The 26101-nt window shown below is 40.6% G+C and overlaps 1 protein-coding gene across 3 annotated transcripts in view; it reads left to right on the top strand.

Moving 5' to 3' along the window:
- The window catches only part of mtor (mechanistic target of rapamycin kinase), a 76014-nt gene that overhangs the window by 48691 nt on the left and 1222 nt on the right, over nt 1-26101 (top strand). For all 3 annotated transcript variants that reach the window (XM_026153152.2, XM_026153150.2, XM_026153151.2), the window contains 26 exons: nt 125-225; nt 795-910; nt 3783-3860; nt 4357-4464; nt 7887-8012; nt 8641-8772; nt 10607-10722; nt 13124-13241; nt 13747-13944; nt 14316-14416; nt 14636-14732; nt 14843-14941; nt 15069-15191; nt 15853-16035; nt 16520-16654; nt 18111-18285; nt 20512-20647; nt 20772-20919; nt 22018-22140; nt 22679-22761; nt 22872-22944; nt 23038-23112; nt 24410-24545; nt 25386-25451; nt 25554-25634; nt 25909-25989. In XM_026153152.2, coding sequence (XP_026008937.1) covers nt 125-225; nt 795-910; nt 3783-3860; nt 4357-4464; nt 7887-8012; nt 8641-8772; nt 10607-10722; nt 13124-13241; nt 13747-13944; nt 14316-14416; nt 14636-14732; nt 14843-14941; nt 15069-15191; nt 15853-16035; nt 16520-16654; nt 18111-18285; nt 20512-20647; nt 20772-20919; nt 22018-22140; nt 22679-22761; nt 22872-22944; nt 23038-23112; nt 24410-24545; nt 25386-25451; nt 25554-25634; nt 25909-25989 — 3008 coding nt within the window. The remainder of the gene's footprint in view (nt 1-124; nt 226-794; nt 911-3782; nt 3861-4356; nt 4465-7886; nt 8013-8640; nt 8773-10606; nt 10723-13123; nt 13242-13746; nt 13945-14315; nt 14417-14635; nt 14733-14842; nt 14942-15068; nt 15192-15852; nt 16036-16519; nt 16655-18110; nt 18286-20511; nt 20648-20771; nt 20920-22017; nt 22141-22678; nt 22762-22871; nt 22945-23037; nt 23113-24409; nt 24546-25385; nt 25452-25553; nt 25635-25908; nt 25990-26101) is intronic.

Raw genomic sequence — 26101 nt, 5'->3', positions numbered from 1 at the left:
CCGTGATGATCCATTGGGTATCCTTGTTGATCTTCAGACAACAATTCTGACGGCTAAAGAACCAAATGGGACAGGCAAAAAAAAAAAAAAAAATACATTTGTTTGTTTTGTTAATGTTTTCCAGGGGCCAGTTGCACCAGCAGTGTTGTGAAGAATGGACACTTGTCAGTGAAGAAACGCAGGCCAAGATGGCGCGCATGGCTGCTGCTGCTGCCTGGGGTCTAGGTAATCGCTCAAATACTTAATATGAGCCTGCAAATAATTATTCAAAATAGTCATTGGAGTGAAAATGTGGATATATATATATGTATATTTAGCAGTCAGGGTACAGAAAATACCATCGCTGGGCACTTAAGCCACTGTCTGCCTGACTCAGTGAAACAATGCAACAGTGAAAACAGTACCAGCTCTTGCCAAGTCTTGCTCGCATAACCAGATGGGAATAGTATCCAGTCATAACATTGACATATCGTAATGTGCAATGGTGGAGAAAAGAAGGGAACACACTGCTAAAGCAACCCCAGAGATTTCTGGTCTGTTGCTTTGACTTTCCTAACTAAGTGGTAAAACCAGATGTGACACCCAACTGGCAGGCTTGTCTTTCTGAAGATGATGTTGAAAAACATAATGTCGAGGTTATCGTTATTTACGCTGTGGTGGAGCGTTGATCAAAGTAGCTGTGACTGCACACTAAGTAATATGTAGATACCACATTTAAATATTTACTCATTATGACAAAGTTCTTGCGTAACTCGTGTCTTTGTTCTTTTTTTTGTGGCGTTATTGTTGTCCAGGGCACTGGGACAGCATGGAAGAGTACACGTGTATGATCCCTAGAGACACGCACGATGGGGCTTTTTATAGAGCAGTGCTAGCCCTTCATCAGGACCTCTTCTCATTGGCCCAACAGGTGGGTTAAGTCATCATTCACAAATGGGCCCAGCTCATACAAATACACTAAAGTGTGTATTTTTAGATACGCTCTCATAAAGACATGCTTCACTTGAAATTACCCCGTCTTATGTTGTCTGGAATTTTCCATAGTCTTTATAGCAAAGCATGAGATGTTCAAATCACCAAAAACCAAACATTGTAAAGAAACATAAAATAGTTTTACAGCTCCAAAAGGGATCAAATTCCTCCCATCAGCTGCGGCTGTTCATTAAAACTAGTAAAATACACCAGGTCTGGGTATTTTCTTTTCTTTTATGATGTGGTACCTCCTTGGTGTGGAAATGTTATGTAACTCCCCAAATTGGAAATCATTACGGCATTTATCCTCAAACAAATAAAGAGCCTATTAGTCCTCCTGTCTGCATGTCGACAAGGTCTGGTGGAGGTCAGGTGGGTTGTGTTTTCCTCATCTGATCACGTTTGAGGATTGTAGATGAGTTCATGGTCCCTGGAGATGCATTTGTTCAAACTGGATGGAGGAACGTCTCACGCACACATGCCTCACCTGCTTCTTCAGCTACCCTCGACTCATCCTCCGTGTCCCCTTCTCACCATCAAAAGCCCTGGAGACTTGCTTCCTCTGACCTCTCTTTCCCTTCACAGCCCTCCCACACCACACACAATTTAGAGATTGGGTCCAGGTGTGGCCCACAGGATTCTTCAGAATAAGGGAAGTTTCGACTTTTTGCTGACAAGAAGCCACTCACAATGGGGTGGCTGTAGCTCAGGTGGCAGAGCAGGTCAGCCACTAATCAGAAGGTCGGTGGTTCGATCCCAGGCTGCCTCCTGGCTGCATGCCGAATATCCTTGGGCAAGATACTAACCCCATGTTTGCCTACTGGTGGTGGTCAGAGGGCCCGGTGGCGCCAGTGTCCGGCAGCCTCGCCTCTGTCAGTGCGCCCCAGGGCAGCTGTGGCTTCAACGTAGCTTGCCATTGCCAGTGTGTGAATGTGTGTGTGAATGGGTGAATGACTGAATGTAGTGTAAAGCGCTTTGGGGTCCTTAGAGCGCTATACAAATGCAGGGCATTTACCATTTACCAATGAAAGAGGAGGAATGAGAAGCAGATGCAGAGAGGGAGAAAGCTCGAACATCGACATGAGATCAGTCTAGTTTTCCGGATGCCGTTGGTAATCCTCGCACTTGAGAGGCTGGCTGACGCTTTCTTTCCTCTATACCCCCAACAACCAGACATGTGCTCTGTGAGACTTGGACGGCATCTGTGTGAATGGTTTCAGGTTGCTTTGCTTTATAAAGCCCACTGTTTGGTCTGTTGAACTGATGATGTGTAGACACTAGTCATGCTCCTTGCACAAGATTTATGATACGTCTGCTCTCTGAATGTACATTTTCTTGTGGGTTTTGCAAGTCACATTCCTCTTTTTGACATCTCAGTCACAACTGGGCTTTGTTTCAAGGCCTAGTTATGTTTTTTGTTTGTTTTTTCCTCTGCAGTGGGCAGATTTGGGCCTAAACAGTCATACACAGGCTGTTATACTACACTGCAATCATAAGCTAATATCACTGAACTTAAACCGTAAATGCAACCTTGTCGTAAAAGAACAGAATCCTTGGGTGATGGTTGGTTGTGCTGCCAGGAACCAGACACTGCATTTATCAGGAGTCGTCTGGACTGCACATTTTCAATGAGGCCCCAGCGTGGTAATTCAGGAGTAAACAGGACCATAACAGAGTGAAGACTATAAAGAAGCAGCTTCATTGTCACCTCATCCCCACCACCATCTTGTTGTGCGTGCCTGAGGAGTTGTTTTGGCATGCAGTTGCTCCTTTCCCTCCCCACAAAAAATAATTGGTGGGAGTTGGTCTGAAACAGCTGTGTGCCCTGGTCTTAGACGCTTCCTCAGTAATCCTCTCATTTTACCTTCCCTCTAATAACAGTTCCCAAAAACATTGACTGTACAAGCTCAAAAATCAGCAGACTTGCAGCTAGAATATGTGTGTCCTTGTTTGTCCCTTTAGCTACTCTGGATCGGGTCTTTGTCTCAGTTACGGTATTTCTGCCCCTCGGGGTACGCATTCACCGGTAATGGAATGTTTGCAGCATCCTTGAATTTGGAGAAGTCTCACAGGGAAAGTTGGAGACTTGCTGAGTGTGTGATACACTCCAAAACTCCAAATGTAGTGGAGGAGGGAGGAGAGTGAATGGAAAAGAAAAGGTTTTTGTATTCTGTTCATAGCAAGAACCTTGACTAAGAGCTTCCATTGTGAGTTCTTTGTCAGCCTGCATTTCCCCGCTCTGTTTCTGTAATTGTGTAAAAATTGACGTTATTTTTAAGACACATTTGACAGCCTTAAGCGTGGTTACATAACTTTTGTACTGTTGCTCTCAACAGTTCATTTACTTGTCCTTATAAAATGTTTGGCACTCAGCAGTGCATCAGATCATTTTCCTATACAAGCAGGCATTCTATTCCTAATTGCATTAATGTGTCACTGTTGGCAGCTCTTAAGTAAGAAAGGTTTGAACAGGAGGCTGTAGCATGACTTTGTGCTTTTATACCAAGTGTTTTTATTTCCTAGTGTTACCCAAACCTAGCCAGTCCTGACGCAGGGAGTTTTTAGGAGAGTGTGACATTGTGCTATGGTACATTCAGGGGACAAGCTTGAGGAAATGCCCTCTGCAACCAGTAGTACCAGTGGTGTATTTAGAGAGAATTCAAGGCCCCGTTTGCTAACTAATAGTTGGAGCATTCAGGAAAGTTTTTTGAAAACGATGGGGGGGATGTAGCATATTTACATTTATGTGTGGTGATAAACTAGGGATGTTTTAAATGTAACACTATACTTTTTTTGTGCTTTTAATGCAGTGCATTGACAAAGCAAGAGACCTCCTGGATGCCGAGCTCACTGCCATGGCGGGAGAGAGCTACAGTCGAGCCTACGGGGTAAATGTTACCATCTTTTTCATAGCATTCATATGCAGTGAGCTTATGTAACAGCTATAAAATTGAATTTTCATTTGACTTCCAAGTTTCAAACCCTAAATGTCATGCCACAGCTGTGTCTGTTTCATTGTGTATCTAAATGGTATTATCTAAATGGTATTATCCAAACATATCAACAGCTGAAACTAGAAAAGAGCTGTTAATATGAAATCTGATCATAGTAGATTTTGATCCATAGTGCAGCAGTAAACATGGTAGAGATATGGAAAAAAAACAAAACAACTATTGATATCGGTATAACTAATGTTTACTGAAGCTGCACAGTTGGGTCCAGTGGGTTAATGAATGCATTTGTTTGCAATTTCTGATCATTTTAAAAGCTGTTATGATCTTTTAATGATTCACAGAAGCTCCATCTTAGCAATGTAACTGCTATAATCAACTGTTATACTCAGTATCTGTGTAAGTAATCTGAGTATGTTTTTTTCTTTGTCAGGCCATGGTGTCTTGCCAGATGTTGTCAGAACTAGAGGAGGTAATCCAGTATAAGCTGGTGCCAGAGAGAAGGGAAATCATCAGGGAAACATGGTGGGAGAGGCTTCAGGTAATAGCACACGATATGTGGACACAAACAATATTATTTTATGATGTTTATTTAATAAATATGATACTGTAGCGCAGTGCCTACTCTGTAGTATTCCAGTTCCAAATGCCCAGTGAATGAACCACATCACACATCCATTCACATGTCACCCCCGGCCTGTGGAAGTTGACGTAAAGTGTCTGCCTTCTACTTTTTAATTGACGTAGTCTCGCCCTGGGTCAACACACCTGAAATCAATGATTAGTTCATTACCAGCCTCTGGAGATCTTCAAGACATGTTGAGGAGGTAATTTAGCCATTTGAATCAGCTGTGTTGCATCAAGGACACATCTAAAACCTGTAAGACACGGGCACTCGAGGCCTGTGTTGCCTACCTGTGCCCTAAAGGAACAATTCACAGATATAAGTCGTAAAATTTTTTTAAGAGTAAATTAACCTCCTCAAACATGTGCACAGACTAATAAAGAAAAGAAGATTAATTTTGATCATATAGTGACTTTGCGTACCATTAGTGTCATGAAAAAAAAATGAAAAGGGTGGCTCGTTTGATGTAATCCACACTGTAAACCAACTGTAAACTCCTCATTTGACTGATTATATCATTATTAATTGTGAATTTCAGTGTTGTATATGTTGTTAAATGAAATACAAGGATGTTTGGAACAACCTTGACTCCACAAGCGGTTGGGAAATATTTACAGCCTGCCAAGTCTTTGGTATTTGAGACGAATGTCATCCAGTGTAAAATAATGAAGTTCAAGTACATCTTTTCCATTTTGCGTGACATCTTAATTAACTGTGTTTCGTCCTTTTATGTGCACGCTGAGGGGAGGGATATTAAGTCAGAGAGAAAGACTGTTAAAATTTTGATCTGTGATGCACCATTCCTGACACTTTAAATCATATCAGTCTAGTTGTTCTAATGCAGCATTAATTATATGGCTTAAGATCAGCCCTTTTTGGAGTTCCTGCTTCTCTTCTCCTGCTCAGATGTTAGGGACACTGCTCTGGAAAATTTTCGGAATTGAAATGCAAAAACCTGTGTCATCCTTCACCTTTACCACATGCCAGGAACCGTGTACTCATCTGAAGACACTGTGTCCTGCCCAGATTTTTTTAGTATGTTGTTTTTTTTAGGTTTTTTTGGACAGTCTGACGTGGAAATGCCAGCGCGCTTAATGCAATTGGATCACTTTCCTCCCACTCCAGAAGGTCACAGTAATGTCCCGAGATACAACAAAGGACACTGGCTTTGATTGAACAAAAACAAAAACCGAAATACGTGGAGTGTATGAACAATATGGGTGATATGTGATTTTTGGATTGTTGTATTTTTAACACTTTTGTTAAACCAAAGTATCACATCCACAGACAGTATAAAAGCTGCTATCGTCACACACTGGTTCTGGACTCTGCATTTTGAAGTTTCAATGTTAGCATTGGGGGGGGGTTAGAGCCAGAAGTTATCCTATATGGAAAAAAAAAAGTTAAAGTTATTGTAGCAAGTTTTATAGCAAGTTTGATTACCCAGCTACATTAATTAACTGCATTGGTTCAAGACACAAGTGCAAATGCTAGTTAATCTGTACAAAAAAAAAAAGACAGACTAATAAAACATTAGTATTTCATTCACCAAAACTGAAGCACAAATGTGCTGAATCACAGCCAGTTTGTCTGTATCACTGTAGTTAATCCATTAGTTGCTGAAAAAGGCAACCAACAGCACACACAAACAGTGAAGAGGTCCAAGTTACTGACATGAAGAAATAGAAGCGAGGCCTAACATACAGCAGTTGTCTTTAGCACAGCAATGCGTTTAACTCAGTTATCCAGGTTATAGCAAAAAAACAAAAACAAACTGACCCCACTCATAGTGGGTTTCTGGACAGAGGTTGAAACTGTCTTTGCACCGCGCTGTGAATATGCTTCTGAATGGTCTAATGTTTTAATGTTGAAGTCTCTGGAGATTGACTCTCTGTTGGAGCAGCCTCAACTGGGAAGTAGAGTAATGGCAGTTTCCTCTACTTCCAGTTGGCTTTATGTTTCGGAGATTTCCCCCCTTGATTACAGAACACTTGTGACTCTTTTTCTACTCAACATTGCACACGAGTTTATAAAATAGTATTTCCCAGTCATCTTACCTTGTGTTGGGGATCAAACTGTGTATTTGTTATTTGACAGAGTCCACACATCTGTCCACGAGTGTCCTGCTGTTAAGTGCTTTTTCCCTTAAACAGCTTATCCCTCATCAAAGTTTTGCAGGTGTGGTAAAGGTGCAAGAAAACACAGCCCCCTGATGTTTGTTCATCGGTGTATCAGATTGATTTCTTGCACTTCTGTCCATTTAAACCCCAGTTTCAGTCGCGGACTAAGGCCAAGTGTCTGTTAAAGGATCAGTCCTTTTTCCCCCCTTTTTTGTGTTCTGTTTCTCAAACAAATGCAAGTCGTGAAACATTTTAATATTCCTCTAAGAAAAGGTTGAGGATTTCAGGACTTATGTGTATTTCTCTGTACTTCTGTGCACGTATTTTAAAACAGCTCACCCCTCCAGTCTTTGTAGGGGATATTTTTAAGCCTTTTTCCTACTCGTTTATATAACAGATTCTTTTGGCAAATTCAGGCAGATTGCCTCTCAATAAAAGCTCTTTGTTTTTTACTTGCGTTCTTCAGCTGTTTCACCTCGCAGTTCATTTTCAATCAAAACCATAATATTTTAAAACATATTGGAAATTTTTATTCTGTTTAATTAAATGAAATGGGTTTATTCTTGTGTCTGGAAGGACAGCTACATCACTGCAGTGATGTCGTTTAAGACCATCTGTCCATCATGATGCGCATTCAGGTGCATTTGTTCCCTTCAGTCAACGTGGATGAATTGGATAATGTGGCTTCATACCTCATAAGCACAATGCCAATGATTTCTTGTGGTTTAATCCAAACTAAACTGTGTTAGCTATTATAGTTACTGAGCATAGTTCAAGCCAGATGTGACCTGTACGTAGGTCTTTATCCCATCATGTTAAGCTTACTACAAAAAATGTAGTGTTGAACTTTACCCTAACATTTCAGCTTACTGAAAGGTCCCATTATAGTTTTACCATTTAAGGAAATACAGTTAACATAAACATTAAATTAAAGAATTCCTTCAAGATACGATTATCTTTGTAGATGATTTGTTGTACTGCTAAAGGTTAAATGTTTGTTTAATAGAGGCAGTGGTCTTGCAAATATAAATATGAGACCTGTATATTTATCTTTTTCTGCCATGTGAGCCTGTACTTACTGTGGGCATTTAAAACAAATAATAGTGAAGTCATTGAAGCATACATCTCCCTCACGTGTGTTTGTTCTCTCAAGGTTCACTAGTAGGTACCTCTCTCTCTGAACAATGTGACGGAGCAACAATATGTGTTTTCCTTCAGGGCTGTCAGCGCATTGTAGAGGATTGGCAGAGGATCCTAATGGTCAGATCTCTGGTCATCAGCCCCCACGAAGACATGAGGACCTGGTTGAAATATGCCAGTCTTTGTGGCAAGAGCGGACGCCTGGTGAGTACAGTGACATGTTTGTACAAGGGAAGGGATTCTACAGATGAATTCTAGTCACACAGCACTCAGAACAAAATCAGAGCTGATTCTGATCAGTTTTTCCAGGAGGAAAAAGGAAGGTCATTTCTAACAAAGTGAAGTGCAACTATGAACTCCTGAAATGAAATGATATTTCATTTGAAATGTTTTTAGCTGGCACTGATGAAAGTAGAACAGCTGCACACCTTCAATCAGCACTGTTTAGAAACCTGATCGTTCATATCTTCTCTATTAAATTTGTGCAATTTTCTGTCCCTGACCTCAACGTTTTTATAATTGATGGTAGATGGTTGGCTATTTTTTCCACATCTGCTCTTATTATATTTAAGTGCACACAAAAGATAGCAGAATCTCCAATAACTCACTGTTACATTAAAAGTAGACGAGAACGGCCATCTTAATGTCTTAATCTGTCTTCCTCTTTTCTAAAAACCTGTTTTCAACTAAAGACAAATACAGGTTGATGTTTCTGTAGTTTTGCAAGTCCCTAAAAGTCAGGGGTAATATCTGTGATTTCATCTTCCAAATTCTTCTTGAACTGTGAGTCTTCTGACTCGGGTACTTTTTCTTGGCCACTTTCTCCCTCTAGGCACTGGCCCATAAGACCCTGGTCCTCCTCCTAGGTGTTGACCCCTCCAAGCAACTTGATCACCCATTGCCGACAACCCACCCTCACGTTACCTATGCTTACATGAAGTACATGTGGAAGAGCGGCCGCAAGGTAGGACCATCAACAATGTTTTTGTAGGTTCAAAATTAATGTTTCCTAAAAAGCAAAGGGCAGCATGACTAGAGATCTAATTTATCACTCTTGTATGCGTGTTTTGAGAATAAATGAAGTAATGATCAAAGTTTTGTGGAGGCTAGAAAGGGAGTGCTTATATTAGTCACCATACAGTAATTTCATAAACAGCCGATTTATTCATTTGAAAGGTTTAAATGAGCCAGAAATAACATAAATAATGTGAAAAATGTTAATTGCTTGTTTATTTATTGCTGGATATGTAATTCTGACAGAAGACTCACCATTTTAAATTAAAACATGATGAGACATCAGTGCTTGTGTCTGCTGCCCACAAGTTTAAACAGTGTAGTGAGCACTGGTTCTTACATTAATTGGCATGTATCACTAATAGTCAGTGCAGGCAGTCGGTGACAGCCAGAGGAAAAATCTGTTATGCAATCTTGTCTTCAGATACGTCTGTAAATCTTTCCTCAACAGGCTCCATAATTATAATCATTAGGGGATTTTTTTTCCTGAAATACAATTTGAAAGAGCATTTTGGGGGATTGAAAAAAAAAAGCCATTGTTAACATATTTGCAATGCAATATTGTTCAATTGTGAATTAAGTTTTATTCAGTTTTTACTTAAGTTGGGCTTCCAGCAGCAACTGTGGATGGAAATGTATAATTTTGCAGAGTGCTGTGATAAGTGGCAGATTTGACAGAATTACAATATTTCATTGATCAGTAAAACAACCCAGCTGTTACATTTACATGAATGTTGTTATTAATCTTAAATATCCATGGCAACAATGGAAAAAGTGCTAATAAATGTTAGTACTTCTTCAGAAACACTTGTTCTTTCTGTGTTCCAGCATTCAGCACAGTAACACAGGTCAAACTGCCAAATACTGGTGGCAGTGACTCAAGGTTTCAATGTGTGTGTCACCCTGTGCCATTTTACACACGCAAGCACACTTGCACCCATTCGCAAACAGTATACACACCCCCAAACGCACTTAAACATGTCCAGATTTATTTCTAGGTGTTAAATAGCATATGTGGCTCCAGGCTGCATTCTCATTAGGGGACTTAGGTAAGTGTGAGTGTGAGCATGAGCACTGCTGTTGCCAGGACCAGCTGCTCTGCTCAACTGACAAATAATATAAAAACAGAGACCAAGAGCAGGGGCAGGACCCTACTGTTTCTGGGTTTTAAAATGTTCAGGGACATTAGCCCTGTCACTGATGACTGAATCACACAGTAGTAAGGCATCTACCAGTAATAGTCAAATTAGCATTAAAGGCAATGCTTTTGGAAATGATGGCTTTATCTGTTTTCTCTTGTTTCAAACTGTGATCTTAAAGTCATTCATATATATGCATTCATGCAGATGATCAGGTGAAAAAGATGCAGATTACTGGTCAGCATTGCAAGTCTGGGGATGTTGAATAGTGTATAGGACACTTTTCTTTGCTTTAAGATCACGTCATAGGAGGTCTTAACCAGCTTAACAAAAACCTTGACTGCAGAGGTGTGCTAGCAAAACAGAATAGCAGGCTTTCCCCTGTAGAACCAACAGTAAGCCCACCGACACTGATATGTTCAGAAAACAGTGTTTGCTGTTGGTTGTCGTGAATGCACGAATTAAAAAAGTGATCAGCGTTGATAAAACACTCACAAACCTGTCAAACCAGAAATAAAAGACTAATCATAAATGTGCAGTTTGTGTAGTTTGACTTAACTGATTTCGTTAGGATGCAAACCGTACACAAATATATTTTAAAGTCATGCTAAAGTTTATTTGCTATTGCTATTTGCATCTCTCCAGATCGACGCTTTCCAGCACATGCAGCATTTTGTGCAAGGAGTGCAACAGCAAGCTCAACACGCCGTTGCAGCTGAGGACCATCAGCGGAAGCAGGAGCTCTACAAGCTGATGGCCAGGTCTGACCTTTTTCTGGAAACACAGTAACACAGACGTATCGCCAAACAAATACAAGCTTTCTTGGAGAACATGTCACAGGAGGAAGTGTAACGAGTTAACAAGGAAAATTAAACCTGTTTGTTATTTCAGTTTCATAATCCTGGGATTATTCACACTGACTCACTGTCACACTTTTCTGAGTTAACTGAGTGTAACAAGGGCCATCACTTATGTTAATATTGACATCAGAACATTAAATGGTTGCATTTTAAGTTGAGTTTTCTTTAAAGATGGAAAAATAGAAGTGGACTTTCAGAACTGCAATGTTGTAGCTTTAGTTTTAAAGAAATCATTTAAGAAGCTGAGAATTTATTCCCCTTTGCCAGTCTCTGTATACCCACTCTGGCATGGCAGAGAAAACTCAAAGCAACATGCTGAGGCAAGGAAAAAGTAACCTCATGTATTTCCTCCCTCATGCTCTAAACACGTAGGGTCATGTCCAGTGCAGTTTTATTTCCACGAGCGTGACCCATTCTGGCATAGCACCTTTTACAAATCCACCGGCATCCTGTGTGATTTTAGTTTTTTCTGTTCTTCCAAGGCTCAAAGCTTTCAATAAACAAATCTATTGGCAGGAAATGTGGCACCATGCTGATGGGTATCACCACCACAGTGCTGTTAGTTTGCACCTTTTCCAGTAGGCGCTGTGCTGTTCATTTGATAGTCCTGGCACATTGGTTTGCACCTTTACCCTATCATCACCTCACGTCACAGTGGAAGAAAGATGCAGTAAAGTCTTTTGAAAACTCGACATTCCAGTAGCTGTTGTGTGGTTTTAGATTGTGATTTTTTTTTTTTTTTTTTTTTTTTTTTTTTGGCTGAGAAAATGGAAGGTTTCATGTTCCCAAAAATGACTGGGAAAGACTTCAGACTGTTAAAAAAGATGCACGCTCTTGTGGGCTCATCAAAATATTTGAGAAAGATATCTAAGACTTCCTTCTTTTATGGTTTAGCTGCTTTTCTTTGTGCAGAAGAGACTGATTACTTTTTAAAGAATTTGGATGTGCTGCATTGTTTCTCAAATAAGTCAAAATAAGCAAGAGGTGTTGCATGGGAACAGGTATAATCCATGTACAGTAAATCACACAGTGTCATTTGGCCATGTGCACAGAGCAGTCATGTGTACCCTCCCATCTCATAAATCAAACGTGACAACACATAAGTGGGAACGTGGGTAGAAGGGGCTTTTTCCACTCACTTTTTCATCTTCCACAGAATGGTTGTGTAAAAAAAAAAAAAAGAAGAAAAAAATGCATGACGGGGAAAAACACCTGTACGCTGTCAGTCAGGACGGGTTCTCTCTAGACATTCTGACACACTTTCTTTAATACAGCCTGACTACATGGTATGGAGAACACCTGGACTGCTCAGACACTCACATATACACAGTCATACAGACACCTCCACCCCCAAACTATCCTGTATAATTCCACTGATACTAATCAATAACTCTGGGGTCTGCAGCCGGAAGAAACATGTTCCAATGTCACCAGATGCCTCGCCTTAACTCCTTCTTTCAGTAAAAGTTGAACCTGTCAACAGTTTACGGACACAGTTCCACACAGATGCTGAACTTGAGCTGTACATCTGCATGGAAAAGCACTCGTACGAAATTACGTAATCCAAAAGGCAATTTATTGGAGGGGCTCTGACATATTCACAGTACTGATAGATGGTTTGACAAAGCAGTTCTTGCCAGTTTCTCAGTTTAGAGTAGTTTTATCTGAATTATGTGTCTTGGCCCTGCCAAGCACAACTAGTTTGACTTTTGCCTGTAAGCATCTGTGTTTTTTTGGATGATGGATTGAGCAAAGTCCTCCTGGGATGCCACAAAGCTCACCGTTGGGTTAAATTAGAGGAAAATTGGTTTGGATAATTGAAAATCTCCAGCCTTTCAGTAGATAAATGAACTGTTGCCTCACGTATTACTACTTCTGATATATGCCTATGAGACTTCCAAGCTGTGCATCATTATCGGACCTTTTTATATAAACTACCCTTGGATTTCCTGAATGTGACTGCCAAGTCTTTATAAGCAATGACAACATAAGCAAGCTTATAAACTCATGGAGATATTTCTTTTTGGCTTGTCCCTGGCGTACATTTGTTTCCTTGTCACTAATGTAGTCACTGAATTATCTTCTTCTGCAGAGCTTCTCTTAATGGCGCTGATCTTTATTACCTTCTCATGGTCTAAAAGAGGTTTTTATTCTTAATGCCAGAAATATCAAGGGCTTAAATCTGACTTATAATATATAGTGCACCAAATAACTTCTTTCTGCCAGTCAAAATGGTATATTTACATGTGATTGAAGTACTAATGTTAGAGTGAATTTCCCTCTTCTCTCTTTCTCCATTTAGATGTTTCTTGAAGCTGGGGGAGTGGCAGCTCAGTCTGCAGGGCATCAATGAGAGCACCATCCCCAAAGTTCTGCAGTATTACAGCAATTCAACTGAGCATGACCGCAACTGGTACAAGGTCAGCTCCTCTCTTTTAACTCTGACCTTTAACGTTTGGCTTCTCTCTCTGGCTGCAATAAAATCCCAGCTGTGTCAGTAAGTAAACGTCTCAGCCCTGTTATGCCACTACGAAAACCTTAGACCTCCATTCCTGCGCCCTTATTATTTTGCTCAGTAGATACTCTCCAATTGTTTTCTGCGCTCCATCACATCAAAGATATGTGGTGATGGAAGAGCTGAAAGCATCTCTGCTTTTTCTGCCTGTGCTGCAGGCTACAGAGATGTCTCTACAGACTCTCTCCCCATCCATCTTCACCAACTTGCTTCAGCTTCAACCTTTAATAGCAGGTTGCATAACAGTGCAAACATCAAACTCATATGTTTGTATGAGAGAAATTACAGCGCCCTGGGAGATATCTGTCCCATAGCAAACTGGAAAATGACATCATGAACAAACGTGGAAGTTATTTCCAGTTAATAGCTCCGAACACCAGTTTCACTCAGTTTGAACCATCTTTCGGCAGGCTTGGCACGCCTGGGCTGTGATGAATTTTGAGGCAGTGCTGCACTACAAACACCAAAACCAAGGGCGAGATGAAAAGAAGAAGCTGCGGCACGCCAGTGGTGCCAGTGCTAATAGTGAAGCGAGCAACAGCGACAGTGAGGTTGACAGCACTGATCCCAGTCCTGTGCCCTCACCAGGTCAGAAGAAGGTCAATGAGGTGAGTTACGGAAATGACACTGAGCATTCGGTGTCCTCTTGTCCAAGCGCTCTAAATTCAGCTAGTGCTTTATGATACTTAACATACCTGACTTGGTGTGTAAGCCATTATACACATATTATCGCCAATTTTCAAAACTGTTCATCAGTCAGAATCTTTTAATGTCTCGCTGTCATCTAAAACACATTAAACATATAAGAATTCTGGTTCAAACTGATAATACATCACATAAATCTAAAACCGCAATATTTGACATCAAAATGGTCAAAAGTCAAGACTGACATGGCTGAAAACTGCAGCTTGACTTGTGTCATCTGACTGTTTGTTTTTTAATCATGAAAAGCATATTTTTTTATACTCTCTCGCTTTAGGACCTCTCAAAGACGTTGCTCCTGTACACAGTTCCTGCTGTGCAAGGTTTTTTCCGCTCCATTTCCCTGTCCAGAGGAAATAACTTGCAGGACACGCTTAGGTGAGTTGTGTCTGACTGTAACACACACACACACACACACACACACACACACACACACACACACACACACACACACACACACACACTGGACAAGTAGCCCAAAGAGCACCCATACATGCTATGTGAGTACAGGAGGCCCTCTAGTGGCTGACTGTGATTGATTCACAATGGTCAAAAAGGAAGAGAGAGTCTAGTTTTATTTTGTTTTCTACTGCTCAGGGTTTTGACTCTGTGGTTTGATTATGGTCACTGGCCCGAAGTGAATGAAGCTCTGGTGGAAGGCATCAAGACCATTCAAATAGACACCTGGCTGCAGGTAATATATGTAGAGAAATAAAATCATATGAAAAATATTTTTTTGGGTGGGAGAAAAGGCTGATTTGAGTGCAATTTTGAGAGAATAGTGCAATGTTTTTATATTTACAGGTCATCCCGCAGCTTATAGCTCGAATCGACACCCCTCGAGCCCTGGTGGGCCGTCTGATCCACCAGCTGCTAACCGACATTGGACGATATCATCCCCAGGTAAGTCTGCTTATTCTACTGGAGGCTATATTTTAGAACACAGAACAGCCACACAGCCATATTTCTTTTATGAAAAGTTAAAAGCTGTACCCTCAGTGATCAGCGTTTGTTCTGTGTTCACATGCAGGCTTTGATCTACCCACTGACTGTGGCTTCAAAGTCCACCACTACCGCCCGCCACAATGCTGCCAACAAGATCCTGAAGAACATGTGTGAACACTGCAACACCTTAGTTCAGCAAGCTATGATGGTAAAACATCTCTGTTGCACTACTGAATTAAAACATCTTTATAAATTGCATAGTAAATAGTTGTGGGTTTGTTCCATTGGGTTAAATGTGAACTTTATAGTCTAGTGGTCTAAACATTTGGCTAACAAGTGGATGATCCCTGGTTTGAACCTGGGAGAAGACACAAGGTTCCAGCGTCCAGCATTTAAATAAATGAATTAAGACTAAACCTGCCAAGTCAAACAGAGCTAACTGCTGTGGCGATTCCATATTAATGAGGGAGCAGAGCTGACAGTAGCTTCTTCTTTATATATATAATTAACAAAATATTTAATTTCCAAACAGGAGTTATAGAAATGTAGATAAGGTTTTCTGGTTCTTGTTATGACTTGTTGTATCATTTAAAATTAAATGGGAAAGGCTAATTAGCAGCAGAGGAGGAAATTCAGCCTTTTTTGTTGTGATTGTGAACATTTCTAATTGTAATTGAATTGTAATGTACATCACCCTGTAAAAGGAAAAAGCTTGATGAAGGTGAACTTTGCATTTCCTTTTTTCTTTAAAATATTTGCAATTTATATTTTCTGTATAAAACAATTTTAAATTGTCGAGATTTTACCTGTAAAAACAGGTCATCATTACGCTACAGACTGACCTTTTCCTTTTGTTTCCCTTCATCCAGGTGAGTGAGGAGCTCATCCGAGTGGCCATCTTGTGGCATGAGATGTGGCACGAGGGCCTTGAAGAGGCATCCCGTCTGTACTTCGGTGAGCGCAACGTCAAGGGCATGTTTGCTGTACTGGAACCCCTACATGCCATGATGGAGAGGGGACCACAGACCCTCAAAGAGACCTCTTTCAATCAGGTTTGAATCTTCTCGGTTTGATTTGTTGTCGCGGTGCAAGCAATGATGACAGGGACTGGAAACAGTACTCAAGCATGTGTGCACTGGCTTCTGATTCTGTTCCTAAATGTAAATGATGGCTTTCACATTATTTTATTGCATTTCTGTCAAAAAAGGCTTAAAGATTAATGATTAAACATTCTATCCATGCTTCAACTAAACTGTTGAAAACAAAATGTGTTCTGATATGGAGGCCGGAAGATAGAAAATTGATGTTAAATCATTCTACCTTATAGAGGGGCCTTGGTGGCCTGTGCATATTATATATATACTTTTTTTTGGATCCTCATCAGCAACAGCAGTGGCAGAAATATTTCCAAGCTTCCACCATCCCACACAATATAAATTTATCATAAGCCAAATTAAAAATTTAATAGCTTTCAGGAGAGAAAAGAAATTGGACACAAAAAGAAAACACTTGTGTTTCTCTTACTTCATGCTACAGGCTTATGGGAGGGACCTGATGGAGGCACAAGACTGGTGCAGGAAGTACATGCGCTCTGGAAATGTTAAAGACCTGACTCAGGCCTGGGACCTCTACTACCACGTGTTCAGACGCATCTCCAAGCAGCTGCCACAGGTGATTGAAAATATGAAGCCTACAGTCAGTTACACTACTTTTTTTGTTAATAATATATAAATCACCATCCTAATGATCACTGCAGTGTGCCTCATATAGTAATATTCAACAGTATATGCAGTGTATGTACAGTGTTAGCATTTTTGTGCACGTACTGTGTCATATGGTACGTCAGAGTACGTCTTTTGTGCCTCCTGGAAAAATCTGAGCTGACATCTCACCACGTCTGTGTCCATTCCAGTGTTTCATCAGATTATAGATTTTGCATTTCATGCCCCGACTCATTCTTTGATCTTAAGATGGTAAATGTCTCCTAGTCGTGTAATATGACATAAAAGACTAATGGCTACTGTGTGTTTTTTGCCAGCATACCAACATTAGAAACAACACTGAATGGGAGCTAATGATAGCGACTTCTTTCATTCCCCCATCTCTGTTTAAAGTCATTGAGCAGGAAGAAAAAAACTAATGTTGCAAGATGTTGAAAGACGGCAGGATGGTGATGAGAGTGATGATGTAGGAAGAGGAATGGCACAGCATCAGTGGATAGCATTGCTCATTTTATTGTCACGCCCTCAGGCGCCACTCTGTCTATTAAATTATGGCATAATATCCTAATGTAAAATTTCACAAGAGGCAGAATATTTTTCGAGATATATTTTACAAGTTGCAGGTAGTTTATTTTCTGTGGTCAATTGTTTGGTTTTAACTATCAGCATCTGTCAGATTGTTGTAGCCACTTTGGTACAACATAATGGGTAGATGCTTCAATAGAAAGCAGGGCTTGTTGCTATAGGAGAAGAGATGAAATTGAATTGATAGATGCCATTCCTAGCAGCTATCATCACATTGTTGAAGAGTGACATTAAAAATAGTTCTGTCAGCAGCTTGTACTGCACATAATAAATGAAGATGGCGATGCTATTTGACACTGTAGCATGGCCCTGCTCTCAAGGATGCACCCTGCTGTGACATTACAGTACGCAGCATGAAATACACTGCAGCATTACGACATGCTGGGAGCAGTGCAAATATTCCCCCACAGGGCATTAACATAGAGATAAACCCTTCCCAGAATGCATCCAAACGGCAGTTCCAGCACAGGGCGGGACAGTAACCATACATCAGCATTCAGAAATGAACCATAAAGGCCTTTAAATAGTGTGCCACATTCAGATTTGATGCAGTGTAAATGACTGATGGTTGCAGACAAGCAGCAAATGCATTAAGAAAGTGAAATGTTCCAGATGATTTATAAAAAGCTGCGTATAAACAAGTTTCTCTGGATAAAGCCTTTTAACTTGGATATGAGCCAGTGTCTGCTACAATATGCATATTGCTTTAGGCACTGTTGGCTTGGCAGGCGCTGCTTTGTCAGTGAAGTTTTTGTACACAAGACTTAAAACTAATTGTCTCTTCCTGTGCTACACCCCCACCTCATCAACTTTCCTCACAGCTGACCTCCCTGGAGCTGCAATATGTTTCTCCGAAGCTGCTGATGTGTCGAGACCTGGAGCTTGCTGTACCCGGCACTTATGACCCCAACCAGCCTATCATTCGCATCCAGTCCATCGCCCCCTCCCTGCAGGTCATCACCTCCAAGCAGCGCCCACGCAAACTCACCATCATGGGTAAGATTAGGAGAAAATTGCACAGCCCTTGTGGCTCTGAACCCATTATATTAGGAAAATGGATTAAAGAATATTTCTAGTCATATGCTTTCAGCGGGCATGGGCCGTCACATTAGAGAAAATTCAATATTAATCGAATCCAACAATAAACAGGGCACAGTTTATTTTGAATTCATCGGTCATGGCATGTGGTGTGGCTAGAATATGACCGTAGAAAACGTTCATACCACCAGAAGCAAGATCAAACAAGTGATAAGCAAATATGAATTCCACTCACCACACGTGGACCAGACTCGATGGTTATTTAACTTTCTACCAAAAGAGTCTTGGTTTTTTTCCCAGTCTCTTCCGAATGAACATACGGGGGCACACCACGGTTCGTCACAAACCCTCCCAACACTGTTCTTTGTTATTAAATTGAATACTGAAATAAATAACTTTGACATGCTACCCTCTGCTCCGTTGTGTGATATGAAATATGACAGCGAAGTGCTTCTAAAATGGCAAAGCACTGTAATATCACATTGTCTTGAAGCCAAATCCACACATTATCAATCATAAACTGTTCATTCTGCTTCACACATTTTATGCCCCTGTACCAGCGCCAGCCGTGACCGGAGGCAATATGTTTTTGGGTTGTCCTACCCCACTGTCGGTAAATCTGATTCTCACGATATCTTAGGGATTCATTGCCCTTCAGGGACATTTTGCCACAAACATCCACTAGGTCTCGGTGGACTGAATTAATAAGCTACAATATAAGATATAATAATAATAATACGTGTCTAATAAGTCAAAAATGCTAAATTGATGAGATAATGTAGGCAAAAGGTCAAAGTTTGACTTCAGTGTGACGACATAATTTTCTGCAAAAGAAACTTTTCTGGCCGTTATTCAACACCATACCTCAGAAGCACAAGGGGAGATTGTGACCATATTTCACGTGTAGTCGGATATTGAATTGGTGACACTGAGGTGCGGTTTCCACCTTGAAACTACAGTGATAGATTTTTTTTTTTGTGCTGCAGGGCTGATAGTGTGTGTGAAGCATACATGATTTAGAATTTGTAGCGCAGAGCAATATCCCTGTTTGAACCGTCATCACAGGACTTTGTGTTTCTTCAGAATCAGCGTTATTGACCAAGTTTAATTCCTTCAAAGTCTGCACAGACAGCTGCAGCTTTACTGCTGGGGAGAGGTTACAACTGCAAAACTTCTCTGGACAATACTGTACTTTGTTCTGATGTATTCCATCAGTGTTATATAACACACTCTGTAAAAGATGATGGCTAATAAATCAACTGACCTCTGGAGCAAGACTTCAGATTAAGACCTGTCAGCCACTGCAGGCAACCTAGATTTACTTTCGATGCTCCTTCTTCTGGTACAATGTACTTACTGGGGTTGTCATTAGAAGCAGACCCGGGATAGAACAGGGGCATTATTTTCCACTGGAAGCTTCGTTTTACTCCATTAAAGGTAGTACTGTGTTGGTGAAATAGTGGAGCAATTAGATAAGTGTCATCGTCTGTAATTCAGATAAGTGAAACATGTTTTCCTGTCTGTCATGCTGAAAACTTCATTCTGCTCAAGAGGACTGAGTCAATATCATAGTTCATCCAGCAGCTATTAACATACTGAAAGTATTGTGGTACTTCATAAGCATCATAGGCTTTCAGAGTCTTTTTAATCCTTTATTGCATATCTGCTGTTTATTTGGTCAGAATTATTCGCGTCCTGATGCTAATAGTCAGTTGCGAATCCTTTTTGCTGGAATTCTTCTTTAGTTCGTGGCACGATGATTTCTGAAGTGACAGCTCAAACACTCGCCGAAGTTTTTCTACTGTGTGTAAATTGGAAGATAAACCTCAGTTTAAGCTTAATTTTACAAACTTTTAGCATTGCAAAGTTAAAACACCTAAATTGCACAGCAGTACTTTGTGCTATGGCTCAGGGTAAAGGTCAGTATAGAAAACTAGTATATTTAGAAATCCTGTGTTGAAAATTTCTCGCTCTGTTGAAAAGCACTTGGGGAATTTTTGACAAAGCTCACCAAAGGTGAGCTGATCATTTTGTTCTCATTTGTTCTCATACTCAGAGGAGTATGAGTTGACCCTGGCAAAAATACAGAGCACTGCCATTTCCAACCATTAAGAGTTTATTTATGCATTTCTTTCCATTGTTCAAGCAGTCCATCATTGTTGTATTTTATTGCCCCATCTGCAGGTAGTAATGGCCACGAGTTCATGTTCCTGTTGAAGGGCCATGAGGACTTGAGGCAGGATGAGAGAGTCATGCAGCTGTTCGGTCTGGTTAACACGCTTCTGGCAAACGACCCTGCGTCCTTGCGCAAGAACCTCAGGTAGACACACACTCTGGCGTCACCACACACGCACAAATTCCAAGAAACAGTTGTGTTTTACTCACCTCGCACATACCTGACAAAGTTGTTTGTGCTCAACCCGGCTGTGTGTTGTCTTCATCAGCATTCAGCGCTACGCAGTGATCCCCCTGTCCACCAACTCGGGCCTGATTGGCTGGGTGCCCCACTGTGACACCCTGCATGCCCTCATCAGAGACTACAGAGAGAAGAAAAAGATTTTGCTCAACATTGAACATCGCATCATGCTCAGGGTGAGGAACTGCTTCTATTTCCACTGTCTGAATAAGTGACAACAGTTTCAGGATGTTTTCTCTCCAACTATGTGCTTATTTACGTTGTTTGATCCCATTAGTTACTTTTTCAGCCAGTTAGCTTCCTTTGGAACTTCAGCATGTCACAAAAAACACATTCACATGATGAATTAGCTTCCTGTCTTACTAAATACATTTTAATGTGTTATTGGCTGAACGTACTCACATGTTGTTTATGTTTCGTGCCAACAAGCTGGTCCTATTCGTTTATATAAATTGTCATTTTCATATAAAACTACACACTAAATAGATTCATCAGAGCTGAGGAAGCATCTGTTTCCAGTGATTATATTGATGAATACCAATCACTCTTTGTGAAAACACATTTACAGATTTTTAATTGTCACAAATTAACTGCAGATCCCCCCCGGAATTCCTAATTAGTCAAAGGAGAACAACAAAATACATAATTTTCTTTGCTAAAACATCACTGCAGAAAGTAAAAGCTCTTGACCCAATACCAGGATCAGGGGGGAAAGTCAGTGGTTTGATGCCTGGCTCCTTCAGTCTTCATGCCAAAATGTCGTTGGGGAAAAATCATGAAGGACAAACACTTCACTTCAGCTGTGTGTGAGTGTGTCTGTGATAGAAACAGCAAATGGGTGAATGTGGCTTATAGTGTGACGTTTGCAAGGCCTTAAAACCAGAAAAAGATTTGCACAATTTGCATCCAGTTTATGATTTTCAATCAGATTAATCTGACTTTTTTTTTCCCTTTTAAACATATTAACAGCCTATCCTAGCTGCCTCTTGCAGGCCCCCAGGCTGTCGGTGGTCTGAATAAAAACAGAAAGAAACCAAATATCAGATATTTAAGAACAGCGGTTTATTTCCAAAAGTATTTGATTAACATTTGTAAATGTCTTTTCTTATACTGGTGAGCAGTTACATTTTGAACACAATCGAACACCATGGGGGTGACAACTCAAGTTTTATGAATGTCTATGTTCTGTCGATCACCTGTGCTTCTTGCTAATTGTTTGAATTTTTAAATTCTGAATAGCGAAAGACTTTAAAGACTTTCAACTCTCACTCCAGATGGCTCCAGACTACGACCACCTGACGCTGATGGAGAAGGTGGAGGTGTTTGAACATGCTGTCAATAACACAGCCGGAGACGACCTGGCCAAGCTCTTGTGGCTCAAGAGCCCCAGCTCTGAGGTAAAGTGCTTCACTTCTATACTTTGTCAGCAGTGCAGAGGAGGGGACTTGGTCTTTTCACTATCTTTATGTATTCAGTGGTACTTGGATAAAATATCAAGAGAGTCTAATTATAGATCCAATAACTTCTTGAATTAACATCTCTTCCTAAATAAAATACCGCGTCACCTCAAAACTGGTCTTCCTTTGGGAAAGGTTTTCATTGGATGCAGACCAAGCAAAGTAGGTCTTTGTAGTTTCTCATTTTTCTGATTACTGCGGGGATACAGGTGTAGTGAAATAAAATTGTTGTTTTCCCTAAAGAATGGGTTTTCTGGGTTATCTGTCCTACTTTTAAAGCACTGACTCTGCAGGATTTCACTAAGAGACCATCAAATTGAATCAGTTTTAGTACCCCGTGTACCTGATGCTCCATGTGTTTAAGTGTCTGGAAAGATGTGTTCAGCAGCCTGCCAGAGATTTCTGTTTCATTTCCCACAATATTTTTTTATTATGACCTAGAGGAGCGCTCAGAACACAAATGTTATTTCTCCTACAGGTGTGGTTCGACAGGAGGACGAACTACACTCGATCCCTGGCTGTGATGTCCATGGTGGGCTACATCCTCGGACTGGGTGACAGGTGAGCTTCTCAAACAAAACACTAAAAACCCTATATTAATGTAAAAAAGTGTTAGAATGGCCACAAAGAAAATGGTAAAACATTATTGAGGAGATGTTTCTGTTCTCCAGGCATCCATCCAATTTGATGTTAGACCGGTTAAGCGGCAAGATCCTACACATCGACTTTGGAGACTGTTTTGAGGTGGGAGGAGATTTGTATTAAATATATTACAAACTTCTCTGATATATATTTAAATATATTTTTTAAACTTACCCTCGTATACATTTCTAACAGGTGGCCATGACCAGAGAAAAGTTCCCTGAAAAGATTCCCTTCCGACTGACTAGGATGCTAACCAATGCTATGGAGGTATACGACTATGCTGGCGTGTGACAAACTGTATGAAGTGTGGTAAAGTGTGCTCACGGTAACACCATGTGTGGTCATGAGTCATTCAATCTGATAGGTAGTTCAATACATAATATTATGAAGAAAGTTCATTTTCCAGGTGCTACAGATTGGCATTTCTTGTGCCTGGTGTCATGGAGATATTTGCTCAACAGTACAGAGCAGCGTCACCCCTGCTCTTACCTTTTCCTTGTCATTTGTTCGCACAGGCAGATATTAATAAAGCTGGTTAAGTATCTCTCCTGCTCGCTGAGGAATGACCACAAAAAATGTAATTCTGTATTTGTGGTAAATTTTAGCCACAGACCGTGTTGGCCTGGTGCTGCTGTTTTGTCCATTATCACGGTTAGGTTAGGTCATTGATTACATTCTCAGTTTGAATTTAGGACGATGATGCTTGTTCGTTTCACTTAGCAACATCCACCTTTATACTAGCTTCATTGTGGCCAGGGGTTTGAAAACAGTCATGATGCAAAATCATGTAGTTGACTTAAACACAAAGACTTAAACCTGAGAGCCAAGAGAATTGGCTTTGGTCAGCTGATCAAAGCTTTTGTGGGCACAAAGAAAAATCTGCCGGAGCTCACAGTTCAAATCAATGTCAGTTATTTTAAGGCAAGTCATTTTTCTCTGCTGCACCGCTATGGCAGATCTTAGGGTTTCCCCACCTGCCAAATGCCTCTTTCACTCCTCCCTATGGCCTAGCTTAAAGCAGTTATAGTCCCGTTTAATTAGGTTAGACAGTCGGAGACTCTGCAACAGAAAAGTCTTTCTAGTACATTCATTTTATTCTGGTGTCAAAGGCCCCCACCCTTAAACACGACAAGTATTCCTCTACTGAAGTGAATCCTGCCTGAGCTGCTTCTTCTTTGTCTTCTTTATTTCATTCCAAATAATAATTAGTCTTCTGTGACTGTGCAGAGTTTTATCAGAAGCTGTGACTCACTGTGCCTTGAATTTAATGAGCAAAGGAAGGAAAGGAATTAAAAATGAAAGCATCAAGAAATAAAATTCTGCATTGTAAGAGGTTTAAGTTTTGCCTTTTAAGCTACTGCAAAAGTTTTTTTTTTGTTTTGTTTTTTTTAGACATATGAAATCTTCTTAAAACTTATTTTCAGCCTTCTAAATACAAACAGAGAGGCTGTTCTACTACTAAACTCAGAACATGTTATTGGATCATTGTTTACAAGTATACTGATATTTCTGTGACGTGCACACGCAGAATGGAAACCTAATTCCCAAATGTCATGTGCGTCAGGTGACGGGCTTGGATGGTAACTACAGGATCACGTGCCACACAGTGATGGAGGTGCTGAGGGAGCACCGGGACAGCGTCATGGCTGTGCTGGAGGCCTTCGTCTACGACCCGCTGCTCAACTGGAGGCTTATGGACAGTAAGGAAATGCCAGCTGTTTAAATTGAGTACAGATGTTAGATCAACATATTACAGCCTCACATAACCACAGCAGCATACCAGCTCAGACCGGTAACAGTTTGGTTAAAGTCAGAGCAGATTACACTTGTTCAAGCTGAAAGACTTCTTTTTGTGGCGGTGAAGAGTGGGGAGCGTTAAAGCTACTCGCATCAAGCTGCACTGGACTTCTGCTTAGCTTGTGTTTTCGAGAGAAACGGTTAATGAAGTGCTTCAGACATCTAAAGGTCGCTGGTTAAACTCAAGTGTACACAGTGAATAAATCTCTGTGGCACCTTCTCTACTAATACTGTTATGGTTGCCTTTAGCAAGACATTTAATCAAAAAAAAGTGGAATATGTCACTTTGATTATAAAGGAGTTCAGCATTTTGGGGTTAGTATGTTTAAGAAATAAGAAGCAGCCAGGGATCTGTGCATAAAACCACTTTCTCCTTACAGGGACTTACAGCTGCATTAGTTAAACGCTCATTAGTGTATTCTCTACAGTGTGTGTTACTATAGCCATTTACTGAATAGCCACCAGAGCAAACCGGACCCATTTAATGCAAAGGAGCTGGAAACATGACTTTCAGGTCACAGATGGGTAGAATAAATCTGGGGGACAACATAAAGAGAGAGGCCTTTCCTATAATCTGACCACTTTTAATGAATAGTGCACATAACTGTGGAAGAAACCCGAGTTTCTGTCTTTAAAGCAGTCAGAGAGGTGGTGATCCTTCCTGGTAAATGAGGTAAATGAAATATGCTCCAGAGGAGTTTGTGTATGTTTTTAAATGCACACTTTTCCCGTTTCGCCCACAGCAAACACAAAAGGAACCAAACGCTCCCGCACCAGGACCGACTCGTACACCGCCGGGCAGTCAGTTGGTCAGTTTCCAACACAAGCTGTAACCATAACTATGTTTCATTTTCTATTTAATAAAGGAAAAATCGTTTTTTTAATCTCTGACTATGTGGCGTCATCTACAGAGGCTCTTGAGGGAATTGACCTTGGAGAGACCACGCACAAGAAAGCAGGGACCACTGTGCCCGAGTCGATTCACTCCTTCAGTGAGTTACCTGCTTATTCAGACTTAAGTGATTTTATTTTGTTGTATTACAGCTTTTTAGGTCTGCTCTGCTTATTTTGCCATCAAAATACTGAGCACTCGCTGTCATAATGATCGCTGCAAGTCACTGCTCTGTGGTAAGGCAGGACACAAATCTGCTTTGATTTCCTTTAGCTGCGAACAGGTTTGGTATAGACACAGCATAATTTGTTTTTTTAAAGCTGCCAATAGTTGTTGATGCTAGTATTTTTGTGTGTGTGTGTGTGTGTTTTTAGTTGGAGATGGCTTGGTACAACCTGAGGCACTCAACAAGAAGGCTATTCAGATTATTAACAGAGTGCGAGACAAACTTACGGGTAAGTGGGACATTTTTACTGCACATTTCACTCTCCCGTCGATAAAGTACCCTCTTTTTTTAAATAAGTAAATGCTAAAGATTTATGAATAATATTTTTAATTTAAACACAT

This window comes from Astatotilapia calliptera, chromosome 20, assembly GCF_964374335.1.
Source record: "Astatotilapia calliptera chromosome 20, fAstCal68.1, whole genome shotgun sequence".
Classification (NCBI taxonomy): Eukaryota; Metazoa; Chordata; class Actinopteri; order Cichliformes; family Cichlidae; genus Astatotilapia; species Astatotilapia calliptera.
This window is presented reverse-complemented; position numbering and strand designations above follow the sequence as displayed.